Source organism: Oncorhynchus tshawytscha, linkage group LG33 (genome assembly GCF_018296145.1).
Source record: "Oncorhynchus tshawytscha isolate Ot180627B linkage group LG33, Otsh_v2.0, whole genome shotgun sequence".
In the NCBI taxonomy this organism is placed as follows: Eukaryota; Metazoa; Chordata; class Actinopteri; order Salmoniformes; family Salmonidae; genus Oncorhynchus; species Oncorhynchus tshawytscha.
Genome location: NC_056461.1, coordinates 6,529,824 through 6,548,214, shown reverse-complemented (window position 1 = coordinate 6,548,214; position 18,391 = coordinate 6,529,824). Strand labels below are relative to the sequence as shown.

Genomic DNA, 18,391 nt, shown 5'->3' with positions numbered 1-18,391 from the left:
TGTCCTTGACCTAATGCGGCATCGAAGGCAAATAAAAGCACAAGCATACCATTAAGTAATGACTGATTTAGTTAAAGTCCATTCAGTTAATCCATCTTTCCACAGATGCTACCAAGTCTGGATGTTTGTAATAAAGGAGGGAAACCACTGTACACACCCCTCTCATCAAACATTACATTGTACAAAAGGCCACCCTTTGCATCGCAAGTCCTAACTTTTCAGGTAAATGCAGAAACATTACTTTAGACTTATGAATGCAATATGATCCTCAAAGTACACATTTTTTTTTGTAGGGATACACTTCTCAGGTAAACAAATACCCCTGACCATTTCAAGAGCACAGTCACGGTGCCAACCACACACCAGCTGGAGGGACCAACCATTTTAGCGGTCTCTGTGTCCGTTAGGAACCTAAAATTGCAGGTTTCCAAAGAGTGATGGCAAGGTGTTGGGTTTAGGATGGGGCTTGTAGCCTATTCTCTCATTGATCATCTGTTCCCGTGTCTTCCCATCCCCTGTTCCACTACCGGCCCCCACCATGTCACTCGACATCGCCACGCCAACAACATCCACCTCATCTCGCTGTTTCTTCCGACTCTGAAAGAGGAAACCAGTGTGGGTGGTAGTTAGACACATGAAAGTTCTGCTAATCATCAAGCTTTTCTTGCAAAGATAATGGGGACTGCATTGTTCATACACTAATAAGATAGTATTTTATACCTGCAAATGCTATAGAGATTATTCATGATGTTGCGGTACTCACCTCAAGCTCTTTCTTAACGCTCTCAAACTCCTCGGTGTCATCCAACTTCAGCTCCAGACGGGTGGGCTTTCTGCGCAGCATCTTCTACCCACTAACGTTAGCTGGGAAGCAGATGTGCCGTATCAATGACTACTTATTCACACAAGTGCCATAGGAATCTGTTGTACTATTATAGCTGGCTAAAGATAAAGGTGATAAGTCAAGTGCTGAGTGCAATAGGCAACGTTAGCATTAAATCACTTATAGTACTGTATATGAAATGACACAAAATGAGTAATTGTTAACTCTGCATGGTTGAAAAAGGACACGTAAGTATGAATGTCACTGTTAGTCTAGACCTGTTGATTACGAAGCCTGTGACGAATAACGTTTTGATTTAGGCTGCCAAATAAATAAATTGCGCCCATATCTCTGCAGCGTCCTACTCCTAGCTAGCTAAACAGCAAGCTGGCTAACTAGAGCTAAGACTACAGTGACGGACCAAATTTGGCAAAGGAGACCAAAATAGCGAGTTTCCCACGTAAATAGTTTGTCTCTGAGACCCAATGAAACAGGCAAATCGTTCATATTTACTTACATTTTGTTGTTGTTGATTTGGATAGTAGCTAGCCAGGCTCTGTAGATTCCGCCATAAATTGACAGAGCTTCTGGGTAAAGTAGTTTTTCAGCAGTGCTTTGCTTCGGCGAGTTTGACCCTTGATTAGTCAGTCGGCTTGTTCGACATAGAGAACGCCATCTTGTGTTCCTAAAACACAGAAAGTAGTTACCTCTGGTTCGTTCAGCCATTTAATGGCGAAAATGAATAGGAAACTATAGGCTTTTGGGATAAATGCCGAAAATAATGTCTGCGGTTAACACAGGCTTAATATCAGTCAGTTAACATGACCTTTTATGAATTCTTTCCCCATACATTTTTGTCATTTGAATGGCTGAACGAACCATATGTAACTAATTTTCGGATTACAAACTGGCGAGCTCTATTGCAGCCGACTTTAAAGGTGAGTCAAGACTGACTGGTTTACAAATCACCTTATAACCAGTGGTGTGAAGTACTTAAGTAGTACTTTACTATTCATATTTTTGACAACTGTGACTTTTACTTCACTACATGCCTAAAGGAAATAATGTACTTTTTACTCCATACATTTTCCCTGACACCCAAAAGTACTAGTTACATGTTGAATGCTTAGCAGGACAGGAAGATGGTCCAATTCACGCTGTTCTCAAGAGAACATCCCTGGCACCTCTACTGCCTCTGATCTGATGGACTCACTAAACACAAATGCTTTGTGTTGGAGTATGCCTCTGGCTATCCATAAATTTAAAAAACAAAAACATTGTGCCATCTGGTTTTCTTAATATAAGGAATTTGAAATTATTTCTACTTTTACTTTAAATTTTTATGTATATTTAAAACCAAAAACGTTTAGACCTTTACCCAAGTAGTATTTAAGTGGATGACTTTTACTTGAGTCCTTTTCTATTAAGGTATCTTTACTTTTCCTCAAGTATGACAATTGGGTACTTTTTACACCACTGCTTATAAACTACTCAATGGGCGTACGAAAGTAGATGACTGTAGGCAGAAGTATATGAATGAACCAACTGCAAGTCTGACAACTTCAACTGTTTCTAGGAAACGTTAAATGGCAGACATGGCATTCGCCTTTGTTATTGCCGATGAAGTGGATGCTGTCAAAATTCCACTTCTACACAAGGCTTAACATAATCAACATGGTCCAAGGAATGAATGTCCTGATAAAGAAATTAGATTCCAGCCCAAGCTCGTTCTAATATTTACAAGACCAGGTAGTGAGTGCATAGGCTACTAGAATGAGAGGTGTTTTTGCAGCATATAGGATATGCTCTGTTGTTTGTCATTACTTCATGCCCTTGTACCTTTTCTCATTATTATTTGTGAAGGTGCAACATCAGGATTCTTACTGTATGGTAATTGTTGCATGTCAGCATCACTACAGCATGCAGTGTATTTCTGTAATACTCAACCTTTATGTTGTTTTTGTCAGTAAGCGTGTAAAGAACAGAATTTGATTAAATCACATGAAAGACAAAACACTCACTGTAGAGAAAAGTATTAGACTATTATTGTACAACAGTTCACATACTGGGTAAACAATACGAATACGATCAGTTCATATAAGTTACTGAGTAAACAATATGCCAAGCAGTCAAATGCACTTGGTATTGACCCCACGACTGGTGTCTGGGATACTTGCTCATTTAGGGCCGGTTTCCAGGACACAGATTGCTAGTGTAGAAATGTTTGACAATAACCCATGTGTAGCCTACAATATATATTCAATTTTATTCACACTTAATAGACAATCAACCAATTAGAATTTGTTTGGTGACAACAATATTACAGACGACAATTGTAGGCTGTAACATTGGACACAACATTACAGTAACATCTAGATAAATACATTAGCTAAATTGTCACAAGTAAGATATTTCATTTATTTATGTTAGAAATGTGGATCACATGTAGGCCTATGTAATTAGTGAATCCAAGATGGCGTAGCAGTCGGACATGCGTGTTGATCTTGCCCCATGTAAATAGTCGGTCTTATTGTTTTTTTTCTTTGTATATATTTTTTCTATTTTAATCTCACTTTCCACCTAGTAGCTAAATATACTTCCTTGCAACCCGCCCCATCCAATGTGGTACGGATCTGCTATTTTTATACGTTATAACTGGAACCTCTATCAGAACCTAGCCAGCTAACTAGCTACTAGCTAATAGTCACTGTTAGCCCTGCTAGCGGACTTCATCTTTAGCTCGGTCAATACCTGCAAGTCTGCACAGCGCGATATCGGACTGCTTTTCTCCACCACGTCATCGGATTCCTGCCGCAAGCTCTGAGCCATTACACCGGATCATCGCAGCTAGCTAGAGGCAAACGAGTGGCTACCGCTGGCTAACGCCTCTGTCCGGAAGCAATGCCCCTTTTATTCTCTGTTCCCAACGCACTAGACGACCAGTTCTTTAGCCGTACCCTTATCCTACTCCTTCTCTGTTCCTCTGGTGATGTAGAGGTTAATCCTGGCCCTGTAGCCCCCAGCATCACACCTATTCCCCAGGCCCTCTCATTTGTTGACTTCTGTAACTGTAAAAGCCTTGGTTTCATGAATGTTAACATCAGAAGCCTCCTCCCTAAATGTGATTTATTCACTGCTTTAGCACACTCCGCCAACCCTGACATCCTAGCCGTGTCTGAATCCTGGCTTAGGAAGGCCACCAAAAATTCTGAAATTTCCATCCCCAACTACAACATTTTCCGTCAAGATAGAACTGCCAAAAGGGACGGAGTTGCAATCTACTGCAGAGAGAGCCTGCAGAGTTCTGTCATACTATCCAGGTCTGTGCCCAAACAGTTTGAGCTTCTACTTTTAAAAATCCACCTTTCCAGAAATAATTCTCTCACTGTTGCCGCTTGTTATAGACCCCCCTCAGCCCCCAGCTGTGCCCTGGACACCATATGTGAATTGATTGCCCCCCATCTATCTTCAGAGTTCGTACTGTTAGGTGACCTAAACTGGGATATGTTTAGCACCCCAGCTGTCCTACAATCTAAGCTAGATGCCCTCAATCTCACACAAATTATCAAGGAACCTACCAGGTACAACCCTAAATCAGTAAACATGGGCACCCTCATAGATATCATCCTGACAAATTTGCCCTCTAAATACACCGCTGCTGTTTTCAACCAGGATCTCAGCAATCACTCCCTCATTGCCTGCGTCCTTAAGGGGCCCGCGGTCAAACAACCACCCCTCATCACTGTCAAACGCTCCCTAAAACACTTCAGCAAGCAGGCCTTTCTAATTGACCTGGCCCGGGTATCCTGGAAGGATATTGACCACATCCCGTCAGTAGAGGATGCCTGGTTGTTCTTTAAAAGTGCTTTCCTCACCATCATGCCCAATTTTTTTTTATGTAGAATTAAGAACAGATATAGCCCTTGGTTCACTCCAGACTTGACTGCCCTTGACCAGCACAAAAACATCCTGTGGCGTACTGCATTAGCATCGACTAGACCCCACGATATGCAACTTTTCAGGGAAGTCAGGCACAAATATACATAGTCAGTTCAAATAGAAATTTTCATCCTGTAACACTAATTCCAAAAAGTTTTGGGACACAGTAAAGTCCAAGGAGAATAAGAGCACCTCCTCCCAGCTGCCCACTGCACTGAGGCTAAGAAATACTGTCACCACCGATAAATCTACGATAATCGAGAATTTCAATTAAGCATTTTTCTATGGCTGGCCATGCTTTCCACCTGGCTACCCTTACCCAGGCCAACAGCTCTGCACCCCCCGCAGCAACTTGCCCAACCCACCCCCCTGCTTCTCCTTCACCCAAATCCAGATAGCTGATGTTCTGAAAGAGCTTCAAAATCTGGATCCCTACAAATCAGCTGGACTAGACCATATGGACCCTATCTTTCAAAAATTACCCGCTGAAATTGTTGCAGCCCCTATTACTAGCCTTTTCAACCTGTCTTTTGTATCTTCTGAGATCCCCAAAGATTGGAAAGCTTCCACTGTCATCCCCCTCTTAAAAGGTGGAGACACTCTAGACCCAAACTGTTACAGACCTATATCCATCCTGCCCTGCCTTTCTACAGTCTTTGAAAGCCAAGTTAACAAACAGATCACCGACCATTTCGAATCCCACCGTACCTTCTTCGCTATGCAATCTGGTTTACGAGCTGGTCACGGGTTCACCTCAGCCACGCTCAAGGTCCTAAACGATATCATAACCGCCATCGATAAAAGACGGTACTGTGCAGCCGTTTTCATCGACCTGGCCAAGGCTTTCGACTCTGTCAATTACTGTATTCTTTTCGGCAGACTCAATAGCCTTGGTTACTCAAATGACTGCCTCGCCTGGTTTACCAACTACTTCTCAGATAGAGTTCAGTGTGTCAAATCGGAGTGCCTGTTGTCCGGACCTCTAGCAGTCTCTATGGGTTCAATTCTCGGGTCTACTCTTTTCTCTGAATATATCAATTATGTCGCTCTTGCTGCTGGTGATTCTCTGACCGGGGGTGTCCTCGGATGGGGCCACAGTGTCTCCTGACCCCTCCTGTCTCAGCCTCCAGTATTTATGCTGCAGTAGTTTGTTTCGGGGGGCTAGGGTCAGTTTGTTATATCTGGAGTACTTCTCCTGTCCTATTCGGTGTCCTGTGTGAATTTAAGTGTGCTCTCTCTAATTCTCTCTTTCTCTCTCTCGGAGGACCTGAGCCCTAGGACCATGCCTCAGGACTACCTGACATGACTCCTTGCTGTCCCCTGTCCACCTGGCTGTGCTGCTGCTCCAGTTTCAACTGTTCTGCCTTATTATTATTGGACCATGTTGGTCATTTATGAACATTTGAACATCTTGGCCATGTTCTGTTATAATCTCCACCCGGCACAGCCAGAAGAGGACTGGCCACCCCACATAGCCTGGTTCCTCTCTAGGTTTCTTCCTAGGTTTTGGCCTTTCTAGGGAGTTTTTCCTAGCCACTGTGCTTCTACACCTGCATTGCTTGCTGTTTGGGGTTTTAGGCTGGGTTTCTGTACAGCACTTTGAGGTATCAGCGGATGTACGAAGGGCTATATAAATAAATTTGATTTGATCCACCTCTACGCAGATGACACCATTCTGTATACATTTGGCCCTTTCTTGGACACTGTGGTAACAAACCATCAAATGAGCTTCAATGCCATACAACACTCCTTCTGTGGCCTCCAACTGCTCTTAAATGCTAGTAATACTAAATGCATTCTCTTCAACCGATTGCTGCATGCACCTGCCCACCCGCCTAGCATCACTACTCTGGACGGTTCTGACTTAGAATATGTGGACAACTACAAATACCTAGGTGTCTGGTTAGACTATAAACTCTCCTTCCAGGCTCACATTAAGCATCTCCAATCCAAAATTAAATCTAGAATTGGCATCCTATTTCGCAACAAAGCATCCTTCACTCATGCTGCCAAACATGCCCTCGTAAAACTGACTATCCTACCAATCCTTGCCTTCGGCAATGTCATTTACAAAATAGCCTCCAACACTCTACTCAGCAAATTGGATGTAGTCTATCACAGTTCCATCCGTTTTGTCACCAAAGCCCCATATACTACCCACCACCGCGACCTGCATGCTCTCGTTGGCTGACCCTCACTACATATTCATCGCCAAACCCACTGGCTTCTGGTCATCTATAAGTCTTTGCTAGGTAAATCCCGCCTTATCTCAGCTCACTGGTCTCCATAGCAACACCCACCTGTAGCACGCGTTCCAGCAGGTATATTTCACTTGTCATCCCCAAAGCCCAAAGCCATCTCCTTTGGCCTCCTTTCCTTCCAGTTCTCTGCTGCCAATGACTGGAACTAATTGCAAAAATCACTGAAGCTGGAGACTTATATCTCCCTCATTAACTTTAAGCATCAGCTGTCAGAGCAGCTTACCGATCACTGTACCTGTACACAGCCCATCTGTAAATAGCATACCCAACAACCTCATCCCCATATTGTTATTTTTTGTTATTGCTCTTTTGCACCCCAGTATCTCTACTTGCACATCATCATCTGCACATCCATCCCTCCAGTGTTAATGCTAAATTGTAATTATTTCACCACTATGGCCTATTTATTGCCTTACCTCCCTACTCTTCTACATTTGCACACACTGTACATAGATGTTTGTATTGTGTTATTGGCTGTACGTTTGTTGATGTGTAACTCTGTGTTGTTGTTTTTGTCACACTGCTTTGCTTTATCTTGGCCAGGTTGCAGTTGTAAATGAGAACTTGTTCTCAACTGGCCTACCTGGTTAAATAAAGGTGAAATAAATAAAATGTTTAAAAAATTGATTGTATGGATAAAGATGTATTTAAGCTCTAAATAATCATCCATCCAAAACAGTAAACATTCACTGATAATAACCAATGATAGAATGTGACATCAACCATTTATGAGCATGTAGTGCCCTATCCTTCCAAAAAACAGAAGCCTGTCTCCCACAATGCTTTAGTTCCGACTTCATGTTGCAGTTGGTGAGGGGCAAATGCAGAAATTTCCAGTTGACTGCAGTCAAGGTTAATTACCTTTGATCACATGGTTGTTGTAAAGGTCATGCAGTCGACATGTCATCGCAAATCTGACCTATACCCATAATGCAACACACTTTGAAAGGCGGTGACCAACGTTGGTCAACGTCTTGACAAACGTGATCTGCTCGAACGCGCCCAATATTGTTTCTAGATCAGTCAGTCAGAATTTAATGTCACGGGTTGGATGCTCTCGAACACGCCCATTGATTTGACCCAGAGGAAGAAATTTGGTTTGACTCCTTTACACTAGATGTCGCTGTGAAATTTCTAACCAACTTTATCGATAAACAACTTCCTGTTCCCAGACCGAGATACAACGCGGCGACCACTTTTGTAATTTGATTTTGCTAGTTACTTTTCTTTTGTAGTTGCTTTGCTATTTCAAACCCAAGAATGAAATACAGCTAAAGTAATCCACGTAATGTTGAGCATTTTGTTTGGTTGGGGGATGCTTTTGCTGTTGGCAAACTCTTGAGTACTGTTTGCTAACGTTAGCTAGCCAGAGTAGCTAGCTAGGCTATGTCAACGTGCTCTTGTGTAGGAAGGCAGCGCGAACTCCCAATATTTTGTCAATGCATCTTATCCATTTGATTTACTGATTAGGGACTTAGCTATTGTTGGTCAGCAAATTGCTAGGTATAATAGTTTTACACCTTGCCTCATTAATTATAGCGATTGAGGTGGTTGGCGATCAAGTTCTCATTCTTTAATCTGCGCATGTCTTGTCTATTCCAGGCCAGTATCTTTGTGGTAAACAGTGGGACTATACATAAGGACCAGAGATGTCCGACGATGAAGAAGCTCCGCTGGTGAAGAAGACCAGGATCTTCTATGGCAGTTTGGAGGAGAAGGAGAGGGAGAGGCTGGGACGAGAGGCTTCTGGGTCAGGCAAAGATTCTGTCAAAGCAGGAATCGAGGCTGGCAACATTAACATCTCCAGTGGTTAGTATACCAAACACAAATCTGTATTTGAAAAGGGTTATGAAGAGTTTGTTGAGGTATCATCTAAGTTCTCCTCTCCCCTCAAGGCGAGTCCCTTGAGCTTGAGGAACGTGTGACTGAGCGCCAGTCTGAGGTATTGGCTGACTTTGAACGCAGAAAGAGAGCGAGACAAATCACAGTATCCACAGACGATGCAGAGGTCAAAGCCTGCTTACGGGCCCTCAGGGAACCAATCACACTGTTTGGGGAGGGGCCTGCTGAGAGACGAGAGAGGTGAGGGACACAAGCATGGCTCTGTCAACCCCTTCTAATATTTGAATGTGTGAATCAACAATTAGATAACAATCCACACGTCTGTGACCCTTTGATGCTTTTACAACATGTTAACTCGCCAATTAAAACAGCCGTTTTGAGGAATTGCCTTAATGCTTTAACACACTATCGCTAGTTATATTTCACTTGCATTATGTCCACCTTTTTAATCTTTGCTCATAATCTCTCTTTCCCTCTCCCGCTCAATTTTTACTTGCTCTCTTTTCTAGGCTAAGGAATATCCTCTCTGTAGTGGGTCCAGATGCATTGAAGAAATCGAAGAAGGACGATGAGAAATCCAAACGCTCCCAAGAGGAGGTGTGATATGTGGCTTGACTCTCCTATATCTTTCTCTCTCTACTTACAGTCCATATTCATTCAATATGGAGACACGCGTTTGAGGTCTTCTCCTGTTCCCCTCTTTCAGTGTCAGCAGACATGGTACCATGAAGGGCCGACCACTCTCAAGGAGGCAAGGCTTTGGTTGGCCAGATACTCTCTGCCCAGGTACAGCGTGATTCTAACGGTGGACCATTGTTACCATGATGACAATGATAGTTTCAAAGGTTGTTTTGCAGCAAAATCATATTAATAAAAAACGTGCACGTTGTCTCAACAGGGCTGTGAAAAGGTTAGAAGATGCCAGAGCTCACAGGGAGATCCCAGAATCTACACGGACAGTCAGGACGCAAGAACTTCACAAGACGCTCAGGGTACGTCCTCCATCAGTCTCCAAAAGCATTTGTCTTGTTTGTGAAAAACAGTTGTAGAATGACATTTTCTCTGTCTATCCAGAACCTGAATAACTTCTGCAGTCAGATCGGTGACGACAGGCCTATATCCTTTTGTCAGTTCAGCCCCAACTCCAAAATGCTGGTGACTGCATCTTGGTGAGTCCCTTCTCTCACTCCTCTCTCAGTGCACCGCACAGGCAGCAGTGAGCATGATTACATGCACACATTAATATGATTATTGTGGATAGTCAGATTAATATAACCGTTTGTTTGAAATGTTTACGTACTTCTCCAAACCCACTGTAACTCGCGCACAAGAGGGAGGCTTGCGCTACCGGTGCAGGCACAGATCAGATACTCCGTTGGACAGCTGATTTTTATCAAAGCTGTGTACATGTCCTAATAATTCCAAAGATAGTTCAGAAAACCGTTTAATATCAAATTATTAGTGTGCATGTAAATGTACTGTTTGACTTTGGGTGTTTTTTGTATTTAAAATGTTGCTGTCAATAAAGGTATTTGTGACACTTCCTAATCTCTTCCTGACTTTTCTCTAGGAGTGGCCTGTGTAAACTGTGGAATGTTCCTGACTGTACCCTTGTCCGTACCCTTCGAGGTAAGAACAATCTCTTATTTTCCCCTTTCTTAGCCCTTTGCAATTACTCTTTGCTTGGGCTACTGTAGTCATATTAATTGTAAGTATTTCCAACCCCAATACTTCCTTATCATTCTCTTTCCCTTCTCACAGGCCACAATACCCACGTGGGGGCCATCTGTTTTCATCCTCAGGCCACTCTGACTCTGGAGGACTCTGATGTTAACATGGCCTCCTGTGCTGCCGACGGCTCCGTCAAACTCTGGAGTCTGGACAGGTCTGCTCCGATTGCTGTCGTTGCTGTGTTTCTGTCTTTATTGCAGTCTGTCAAATAAGGGAGGCTACCAAATATTATTCAGGCAAAAAAGGGGTGAGGGGTCGACCAAGAGCAGTGTAGCTTTTTTCCCAAATGTTCCTCGGGTATCATCATAAACAGTAGCTGAGGTTGTGGAGTGCGCTGCTGACATGTGGCCATTTAAAAAAAGAAGGGGGAAAAGCATGTTGATGTATTGTAACTGTGGTAACCCCTCTCTTTACAGCGACGTGCCTGTCGCTGACATCGAGGGCCACTCCATGAGGGTGGCGAGAGTAGCCTGGCATCCCTCTGGAAGGTTCCTGGGCACCACCTGGTGGGTGAATTTAATCCTTAGTATTATTTAACCCGGCAACGCCAGTTGAGAACTTTTATCGTTTTTAGAACGGTCCATCCAGGCAATACAATAAAAACAAACATGGTCACTTGCCTCCACCATAGATAAATTGTACTCTGGCCAGACTGGCATTGTTCAAATTGAATCTAAAGTGAGGCTTAATCCTCTCCCTGCCAGCTATGATAATTCGTGGAGGCTGTGGGACCTGGAAGCCCAGGAGGAGATCCTGCACCAAGAGGGACACAGTAAAGGAGTCCATGACATGCAATTCCACCCTGATGGATCTCTGGCAGCTACTGGGTAAGATCTCACGGGATATGCTATGAAAGTCAATGTCTGTTGTCAATATTTGTTCACACTACATCATTATTGGAGAGACTGTTGAAGAAATCTCAAACGTTTTTTTTTTTAAATCGCATTCATTTCTGTGTTCTCTTTTGCTTGTCTCTAAACATTCTGTTGCAATGTATGTTTCCAGTAAATCTAGCACTGTTGTAGAGTATTACCCTGTTATTTCTACAACACATCCTGGCTTCAGATAACCGGGATCTGTGTCCTCCCTGAAACGAAAATACTATCTAGAAAACTGCCAAAAGAAAGATCAACCCCGTAATTTAAGTGCTGTCATGTCAAAGAGCAGATCTAGATTAGCCTATTAAAGGGGATGGTTGCTATAGTAAAACAATGGTTGGATTCAGTAGTCTGTTTTAATGAAGGCCAGTAGATGTCCACCCAGTTATCTCAATTAGAGGTTTGGCAGACCAAGAGCCTCTGCGGCTGGCTTGGTCTGAAACATACAGGAATGTTCCCTTCATGTCCCCTAATGATAACATGCTTCTTTACACCCACACACACACTACTCTTTCAGTGCACATTTTTTCTGAACAATTTGGAGGACTGAGAAGGTTTAGCAGCTTGTTCTGTGCTGTTATAACTGGTTATAACCTCCTAAATGAACATAAGTCAGATGCGACAAACCGGCTACATGTGACACATTAGAGCTGGCGTTGTGTTTGTGTACAGATCCATCTTATGTTTGTTGTAAAGCATCTTGACTGGTGCAATTCAGAACCGAATCATTTACAGTAGAAAGAATTACAGATCCCTACTTACCCCTCATCAGCAGTGCTGTTGGCTGAATCCTAGTTTGCCTCAGTACACAGTATTCATCTCTTCCTAAGGGGTCTGGATTCATTTGGCCGTATTTGGGACCTTCGGACCGGGCGCTGTGTGATGTTCCTGGAGGGCCACCTCAAAGAGATCTACAGCATCGACTTCTCTCCCAACGGGTAAATGACATGGAAGATACTGTGTTATTCATATCTTATGGATAGGGCCAGATATTCCTCAACGTATGATCTAGAACTACAGCCTGGAGTTATTCAATGGTCAGGAAAAACTCCTGGCCCTACTTGATGATAAGCCGGAGTGTGTTTTATAGGTCCACTAATGAAACCATCTTCTCCGTTTAGTTACCACGCAGCAACAGGAAGTGGGGATAACACCTGTAAGGTGTGGGACCTGCGCCGCAGGAAGTGCATCTACACCATCCCCTCCCATCAGAACCTGGTGTCCTCTGTCAAATTCCAGCGTGAGTTTCTCCAGGCCCCAGCGACCTCCTTTTTAATATTTAATCAAGCAATTGAGTAATCACAGGGTTCACAGTTGTCAGTCACTGTGACAGATTTCTGCCATGTGGATGACCCGTCAGGTTTAAAACGCCTACAACTGGTTAGAAAGTATGAGGAAATGAGAATGGACCTAAATATTTTCAAATAGCTGCCGTTTTTCTGGCCCGCAAATCCAATTTGTCCAATAAATCGGCCATGAAAACATCTGTGCTGGCCTGTGTTGAATTGGGGGGGGGGGTGTTAACCCCTGTAATCAGCTCAGTCTATCTTATACACTTTTGGAGGACTGAGAAGGTTTAGCAGCTTGTTCTGTGCTGTTATAACTGGTTATAACCTCCTAAATGGAAAATAAGGCGAATGCAACAACCGGCTCTGAGACACTTAAGAACTGATGTTGTGTTTGTGAACATAATTTTGGACTAGTAATACCACTGTTTTGAACCTTTAAAAAAGTCTAACTGGATTTATAAAAATAAACGGTTTTCTTGCAATAGTTCTGTGCTTACATTTCCCTCCATCAATCTCCCTCTCTTAGCCAATAACGGTCACTTCCTCCTGACTGGGGCCTATGACAACACAGCCAAGGTGTGGACCCACCCGGGCTGGTCTCCCCTGAAGACGCTGGCGGGCCACGAGGGAAAGGTGATGGGCGTGGACATGTCCCCTGACGGACAGCTCATCGCCACCTGCTCTTACGACCGCACCTTCAAGCTCTGGATGTCAGAATGAGGAGGGGAGGGATGACAACCCGTAGAAATAGAATGACATTCTATGTTACATTCTATTTCTATGGCAATACCTGACTGTCATTCCATTCAAGGAGAAGAATGTGGAACCAAGATCTGCAAAATGTTAACTTCTCGATTGATGGATTAATCTGAACATCCTAAATATTCGGAATTTGTCTTATTGACACTTAGTAGATTGTTTGATTTATTATTGAACAACATTTGAGGCTATTAATATCTACAACTTTGAAGCTGTGGGTATACTTTCTGTCCTTTCTCCCAGATATTTTTGTCTGTTAATAACATTGTTTTAGGTGATTTTAAACACGAGTCATTTGGTGTCAGAAGTTGATCCAATTTTTTGTTTTTTAAATAAAAACAAACTCCATAATATATTTCATTATTTTACACTTGCACATTACAAAATGGTTATATATATTCATTAAACACACTTACAAATGGTACTATAACTCAACAAGGTGTGCATATAATGATTAAACAGTTGACTGTACCACAAGGTACCAATAGCCCATATGTCCTGTTGCCTATTTGAAAAGAGGCAGCAGGGGGGTTGTAGGCAAGCTCAAAACAGGTCCTTATCAAGCATCCCTTTTTGAGCGCTGAAACATTTTTCCATTAGTCTTCAAATCAAAGTATCTTTGTAAAACGATAGACTCGATGTTGTCCCCCGCACAACTTTGTCTCCTGACCACTGTTTTTCTCAGTAGTGTAATCACACACACAACTAGGGCCTGGTGTCTGTCCTGGTCAGGTCAAGGCAGACAGGCGTTAGGTATTTTCCACTTTGTAGCCTTGGAAGCCCAGGTGTCTATAATCAGCTGCAGGAGGTACTGTAATGGGAATTCTTGGCCAGATGCTTTAACCAACTCCTGTCATTCATACATGCCTGAGCAACCTAGCAGCACCACCAGCAGCAGAAGAAGCACCTACAGCAGGGGCTCCTATGGAAGCGAGGCTCAGCCAATCCACCATGGTTCCAGGTGGCCTGAGGCTGCTCTATGATGGACTGCTTCCCAAAAGAGGGCTTGTGCTCCAGCTGGGTGCCTAGCTCTCTTCTTTCCTGCCGTGAGCAAGACCTCTGGTTTTCCATCTCTGCCTTGACCCCCAAGAAGGCTACTAGGTCCAGGTCCAGGGCTGTAGCGCCCCCGCGTGGGAGGGGGGTGTTCTGCCGACACTGTGGACAGGGGATCCACATCTGCTGAGGGTAGAAGAGAGGGCAGGGTAAGGGTTGTTACTTGGGATATGTCAGTGTCTAACTGAACATAACTCTTTTGTTTTCTAAGTGGTCTGACTGTTGTGCTCAATACAGTCTCTCCTTAGAAAAGTACAGTTGAAGTCGGAAGTTTACATACACCTTAGCCAAATATATTTAAACTCAGTTTTTCACAAATCCTGACATTTAATCCTAGTAAAAAAATCCCTGTTTTAGGTCAGTTAGGATCACCACTTTATTTTAAGAATGTGAAATGTCAGAATAATAGTAGAGAGTGAGTTCAGCTTTTATTTCTTTCATCACATTCCCAGTGGGTCAGAAGTTTACATACTCTCAATTAGTATTTGGAAGCATTGCCTTTATATTGTTCAACTTGGGTCAAATGTTTCAGGTAGCCTTTCACAAGCTTCCCACAATAAGTTGGGTGAATTTTGGCCCATTCCTCCTGACAGAGCTGGTGTAACGGAGTCAGGTATGTAGGCCTCCTTGCTCGCACACGCTTTTTCAATTCTGCCCACACATTTTCTATAGGATTGAGGTCAGGGCTTTGTGATGGCAACTCCAATAGCTTGACTTTGTTGTCCTTAAGCTATTTTGCCACAACTTTGGATGTATGCTTGGGGTCATTGTCCATTTGGAAGACCCATTTGAAACCAAGCTTTAACTTCCTGACTGTCTTGAGATGTTGCTTCTATATATCCAAAATGTTCCCTCCTTATGATGCCACCTATTTTGTGAAGTGCGCCAGTCCCTCCTGCAGCAAAGAACCCCCACAACATGATGCTGGCACCCCCGTGATTCACGATTGGGATGGTGGTGTTCGGCTTGCAAACCTCCCCCTTTTTCCTCCAAACATAATGGTCATTATGGCCAAACAGTTCTATTTTTGTTTTATCAGACCAGAGAACATTTCTCTAAAAAGTAGAATCTTTGTCCCCATGTGCAGTTGCAAACCGTAGTCTGGCCTTTTTATGACGGTTTTGGAGCAGTGGCTTCTTCCTTGCTGAGCAGCCTTTCAGGTTGTGTCAATATAGGACTCGTTTTACTGTGGATATAGATACTTTTGTACCTCTTACCTCCAGCATCTTCAAAAGCTCCTTTGCTGTTGTTCTGGGATTGATTTGCACTTTTCGCACCAAAGTACGTTCATCTCAAGGAGACAGAACGAATCTCCTTCCTGAGATGTATGACGGCTGTGTGGTCCCATGGTGTTTATACTTGCGTACTATTGTTTGTACAGATGAACGTGGTACCTTCAGGTGTTTGGAAATTGCTCCCAAGGATGAACCAGACTTGTGGAGGTCTACTATTTTTTTCTGAGGTCTTGGCAGATTTCTTTAGATTTTCCCATGATGTCAAGCAAAGAGCCACTGAGTTTGAAGGTAGGCCTTGAAATACATCCACAGGAACACCTCCAGTTGACTCAAATTATGTCAATTAGCCTATCAGAAGATTCTAAAGCCGTGACATCATTTTCTGGAATTTTCCAAGCTGTTTAAGGCACAGTCAACTTAGTGTATGTAAACTTCTGACCCACTGGAATTGTGATACAGTGAAATAATCTGTCTGTAAACCGATCACTTTGGAAAAATTACTTGTGTCATACACAAAGTAGATCTTCTAACCGACATGCCAAAAACATAGTTTGTTAAGTTTGTGGTGGTTGAAAAATGAGTTTTAATGACTCCAACCTAAGTGTATGTAAACTTCCGACTTCAACTGTATATTGATGCAATCCATTGCTCTGCAGCTTTGGTTATCTTCAAATTAGTTTGAGATGATGCGTATTGGCTGATCTTCAACAAATTAGTGTTCCTTTTCATGAAGAGAACAGGTGAGCTATAGTTTGACAAATTACTGCACGTTTTTGGGAAAAGGCCCAGTCTGTTTGAACTAGTCTGGAACTGGTCCAAAAATAGTGAATATCTATCAAACATCTTTTACAGTTTAACTAGCGTAGCCTAGTCCATTGAGATAGATCCTGCCTCTGTGTGAGTCTATGGTGGGACCGGTGTCGTGACAGTCAGTCAGACCCACCTGTTCATTGAGGATGGTGTCGAGGCGTCTCAGGCAGGCCTGGCAGAAGGTGTGGCTGCAGTAGAGCTTGCGTGGCAGCCTCTCAGTCAGGTTGAAGGCACAGTAGCAGATGATACAGTCCAGTTTACGGCTGTCTCTGAATGGCTGAACTCCTCTGGCCTCCACACCACCCTCTACTGGGGGATCTTCTGGGGCCCCTAGGTAAGGGGCCTCTGCTGGGTCCTCTGGGACAGGAAAGTCTGGGGCATCAGGAACTGGGGCTTCCTCTTCATCCATCCTGTACAGGAGAACAGATTATGAATGGGTGCTTATTGCTATGGCCCAGAGTTTTTCCTGGTTAGGTTAGATTCTCAAGAAAAACTCAGGGCCCTTTAGTGACATTACTACTACTACTTTACAGTTAACATTTCAGATAATCAAACACACACGCAACCAAATTACTGAAGTAAACGGTTGCAGTTGATCAATACAAAAACAGAGGAATTGAATTGCTAGTAAATTTAGACTCAAGGAAAGGATTTGAGACCCAGATGTTTGCTGTTAACTTCCCATTCCAACATTCTCTGTCCGTGCAGTCAGTTGTGGGACGATACGACACAACAGGCTGGTTGTAAGCAGAGACACAGATATCTATTCACTGGCTGAAACTATGTCACCGAATAGGGGAGATGGTTACCCTGATGTGCTCGGTGGTTCTCCCTTTCTGCCGTGTCTGCATCGAATACTCCATTGAAATGGTCCATACTATTCAAAGTATTTTTAAACTCCTAGCTAACAATCTGTTGGAAATTTATTCACTACATTTGGACATCGACTCGGTGAGGGGAAAAAATGTGTCAGGAACATTTGGACATCGACTCGGTGAGGGGAAAAATGTGTCAGGAACATTTGGACATCGACTCGGTGAGGGGAAAAATGTGTCAGGAACGTTTGGACATCGACTCGGTGAGGGGGAAAAATGTGTCAGGAACATTTGGACATCGACTCGGTGAGGGGAAAAATGTGTCAGGAACATTTGGACATCGACTCGGTGAGGGGAAAAAATGTGTCAGGAACATCGAATGTGTCAGTCTCACTCAGATCTTCTTCCCTACCCGCTGATAGAAAACTGGCCTCAACCCAAAAGCATGGGTAACAGAACTGGGGGGAAACCATAACAAAACATTACATACCTTCTAGTTTGTCCTCCAAACCCCCTGAAGGTCCTTGGTAGTTCTCTGGAGTCCTGCCATGGCTTCTGTTTTCAAAGCAACCTTCTCAGGACTAGTCCAGTGTCGTATTCCTTCACTCTTTCCCACTATGACAAACTAATGCTGCACTACTGATGTACATTATAGGATCAGATAGTAGAGAGAGAACCTTTATTACCTAGTCCCCGTGGATCCCGAGCACAGCCCGCTGGGGGGTACGTCCTCCCTTCATCTCCCCCTGCTGCTCTGCTCTTCCACAGAAACGGCTCTCCTCTCTAATGAAGGGCAAACAATGTGAGCCTGCAGCAGGTCATCAGGCCCTTTAATATTTCAGGCCGCCCTTCCATGTGAACACCCACTCGTAGGCCTGTCAATGGAGCGTGTTACATATTATAGAGGCCACAGAGAACAATGGGGTTCTCCAGGGGGAGAGCGGCTCCGATGGGAT

At 43.5% G+C, this 18,391-nt stretch overlaps 3 protein-coding genes and 2 non-coding genes across 8 annotated transcripts; 3 read left to right on the top strand and 2 right to left on the bottom strand.

Annotated features, from left to right (window-relative positions):
* Positions 1-51: 51 nt before the first annotated feature.
* Positions 52-1,481, bottom strand: cdc26 (cell division cycle 26 homolog). Its single transcript, XM_024397124.2, has 3 exons — positions 1,341-1,481; positions 764-864; positions 52-597 (listed from the first exon to the last, which is right to left on the bottom strand). The coding sequence occupies exons 2-3, from the start codon at positions 842-844 to the stop codon at positions 412-414; spliced, it is 267 nt and encodes an 88-aa protein (XP_024252892.1). The 5' UTR covers positions 845-864; positions 1,341-1,481; the 3' UTR covers positions 52-411.
* Positions 1,482-1,623: 142 nt separating this feature from the next.
* Positions 1,624-13,873, top strand: prpf4 (PRP4 pre-mRNA processing factor 4 homolog (yeast)). 4 transcript variants are annotated; one of them, XM_024397116.2, is made up of 14 exons: positions 1,624-1,761; positions 8,626-8,832; positions 8,919-9,105; positions 9,375-9,462; positions 9,572-9,651; positions 9,764-9,857; positions 9,940-10,034; positions 10,436-10,494; positions 10,627-10,750; positions 11,013-11,102; positions 11,301-11,423; positions 12,305-12,412; positions 12,596-12,714; positions 13,290-13,873. In XM_024397116.2, exons 2-14 carry the CDS (start codon positions 8,673-8,675, stop codon positions 13,481-13,483), a joined length of 1,521 nt encoding a protein of 506 aa, XP_024252884.1. In that variant the 5' UTR covers positions 1,624-1,761; positions 8,626-8,672; the 3' UTR covers positions 13,484-13,873. The 4 variants fall into 4 exon arrangements, with proteins under 4 accessions (XP_024252884.1, XP_024252883.1, XP_024252880.1 ...); XM_024397115.2 differs by lacking the exon at positions 1,624-1,761 and adding an exon at positions 8,079-8,223; XM_024397112.2 differs by lacking the exon at positions 1,624-1,761 and adding an exon at positions 8,149-8,299.
* On the top strand, positions 12,014-12,149 carry LOC112231528. The gene has a single exon (XR_002950487.1). It is a non-coding gene; the product is annotated as a small nucleolar RNA SNORA47 (small nucleolar RNA).
* LOC112231527 lies at positions 13,034-13,167 on the top strand. Its single transcript, XR_002950486.1, has one exon. It is a non-coding gene; the product is annotated as a small nucleolar RNA SNORA47 (small nucleolar RNA).
* rnf224 (ring finger protein 224) lies at positions 13,667-18,391 on the bottom strand. The gene is made up of 3 exons (XM_024397118.2): positions 17,926-18,391; positions 16,754-17,030; positions 13,667-14,698 (listed from the first exon to the last, which is right to left on the bottom strand). Exons 2-3 carry the CDS (start codon positions 17,027-17,029, stop codon positions 14,399-14,401), a joined length of 576 nt encoding a protein of 191 aa, XP_024252886.1. The 5' UTR covers position 17,030; positions 17,926-18,391; the 3' UTR covers positions 13,667-14,398.

What these genes read in the sequence shown, in the direction of transcription:
- cdc26 (XM_024397124.2), bottom strand. Translation starts at nt 844, where the DNA reads ATGCTGCGCAGAAAGCCCACCCGTCTGGAGCTGAAGTTGGATGACACC. An exon ending in GCGTTAAGAAAGAGCTTGAG is followed by an intron (nt 598 to 763) that starts GTGAGTACCGCA and finishes TTCCTCTTTCAG; the next exon opens with AGTCGGAAGAAACAGCGAGA.
- prpf4 (XM_024397116.2), top strand. Translation starts at nt 8,673, where the DNA reads ATGTCCGACGATGAAGAAGCTCCGCTGGTGAAGAAGACCAGGATCTTC. An exon ending in GCCAGATACTCTCTGCCCAG is followed by an intron (nt 9,652 to 9,763) that starts GTACAGCGTGAT and finishes TTGTCTCAACAG; the next exon opens with GGCTGTGAAAAGGTTAGAAG. An exon ending in CCTTGTCCGTACCCTTCGAG is followed by an intron (nt 10,495 to 10,626) that starts GTAAGAACAATC and finishes CCCTTCTCACAG; the next exon opens with GCCACAATACCCACGTGGGG.
- rnf224 (XM_024397118.2), bottom strand. Translation starts at nt 17,029, where the DNA reads ATGGATGAAGAGGAAGCCCCAGTTCCTGATGCCCCAGACTTTCCTGTC. An exon ending in ACACCATCCTCAATGAACAG is followed by an intron (nt 14,699 to 16,753) that starts GTGGGTCTGACT and finishes TACCCTCAGCAG; the next exon opens with ATGTGGATCCCCTGTCCACA.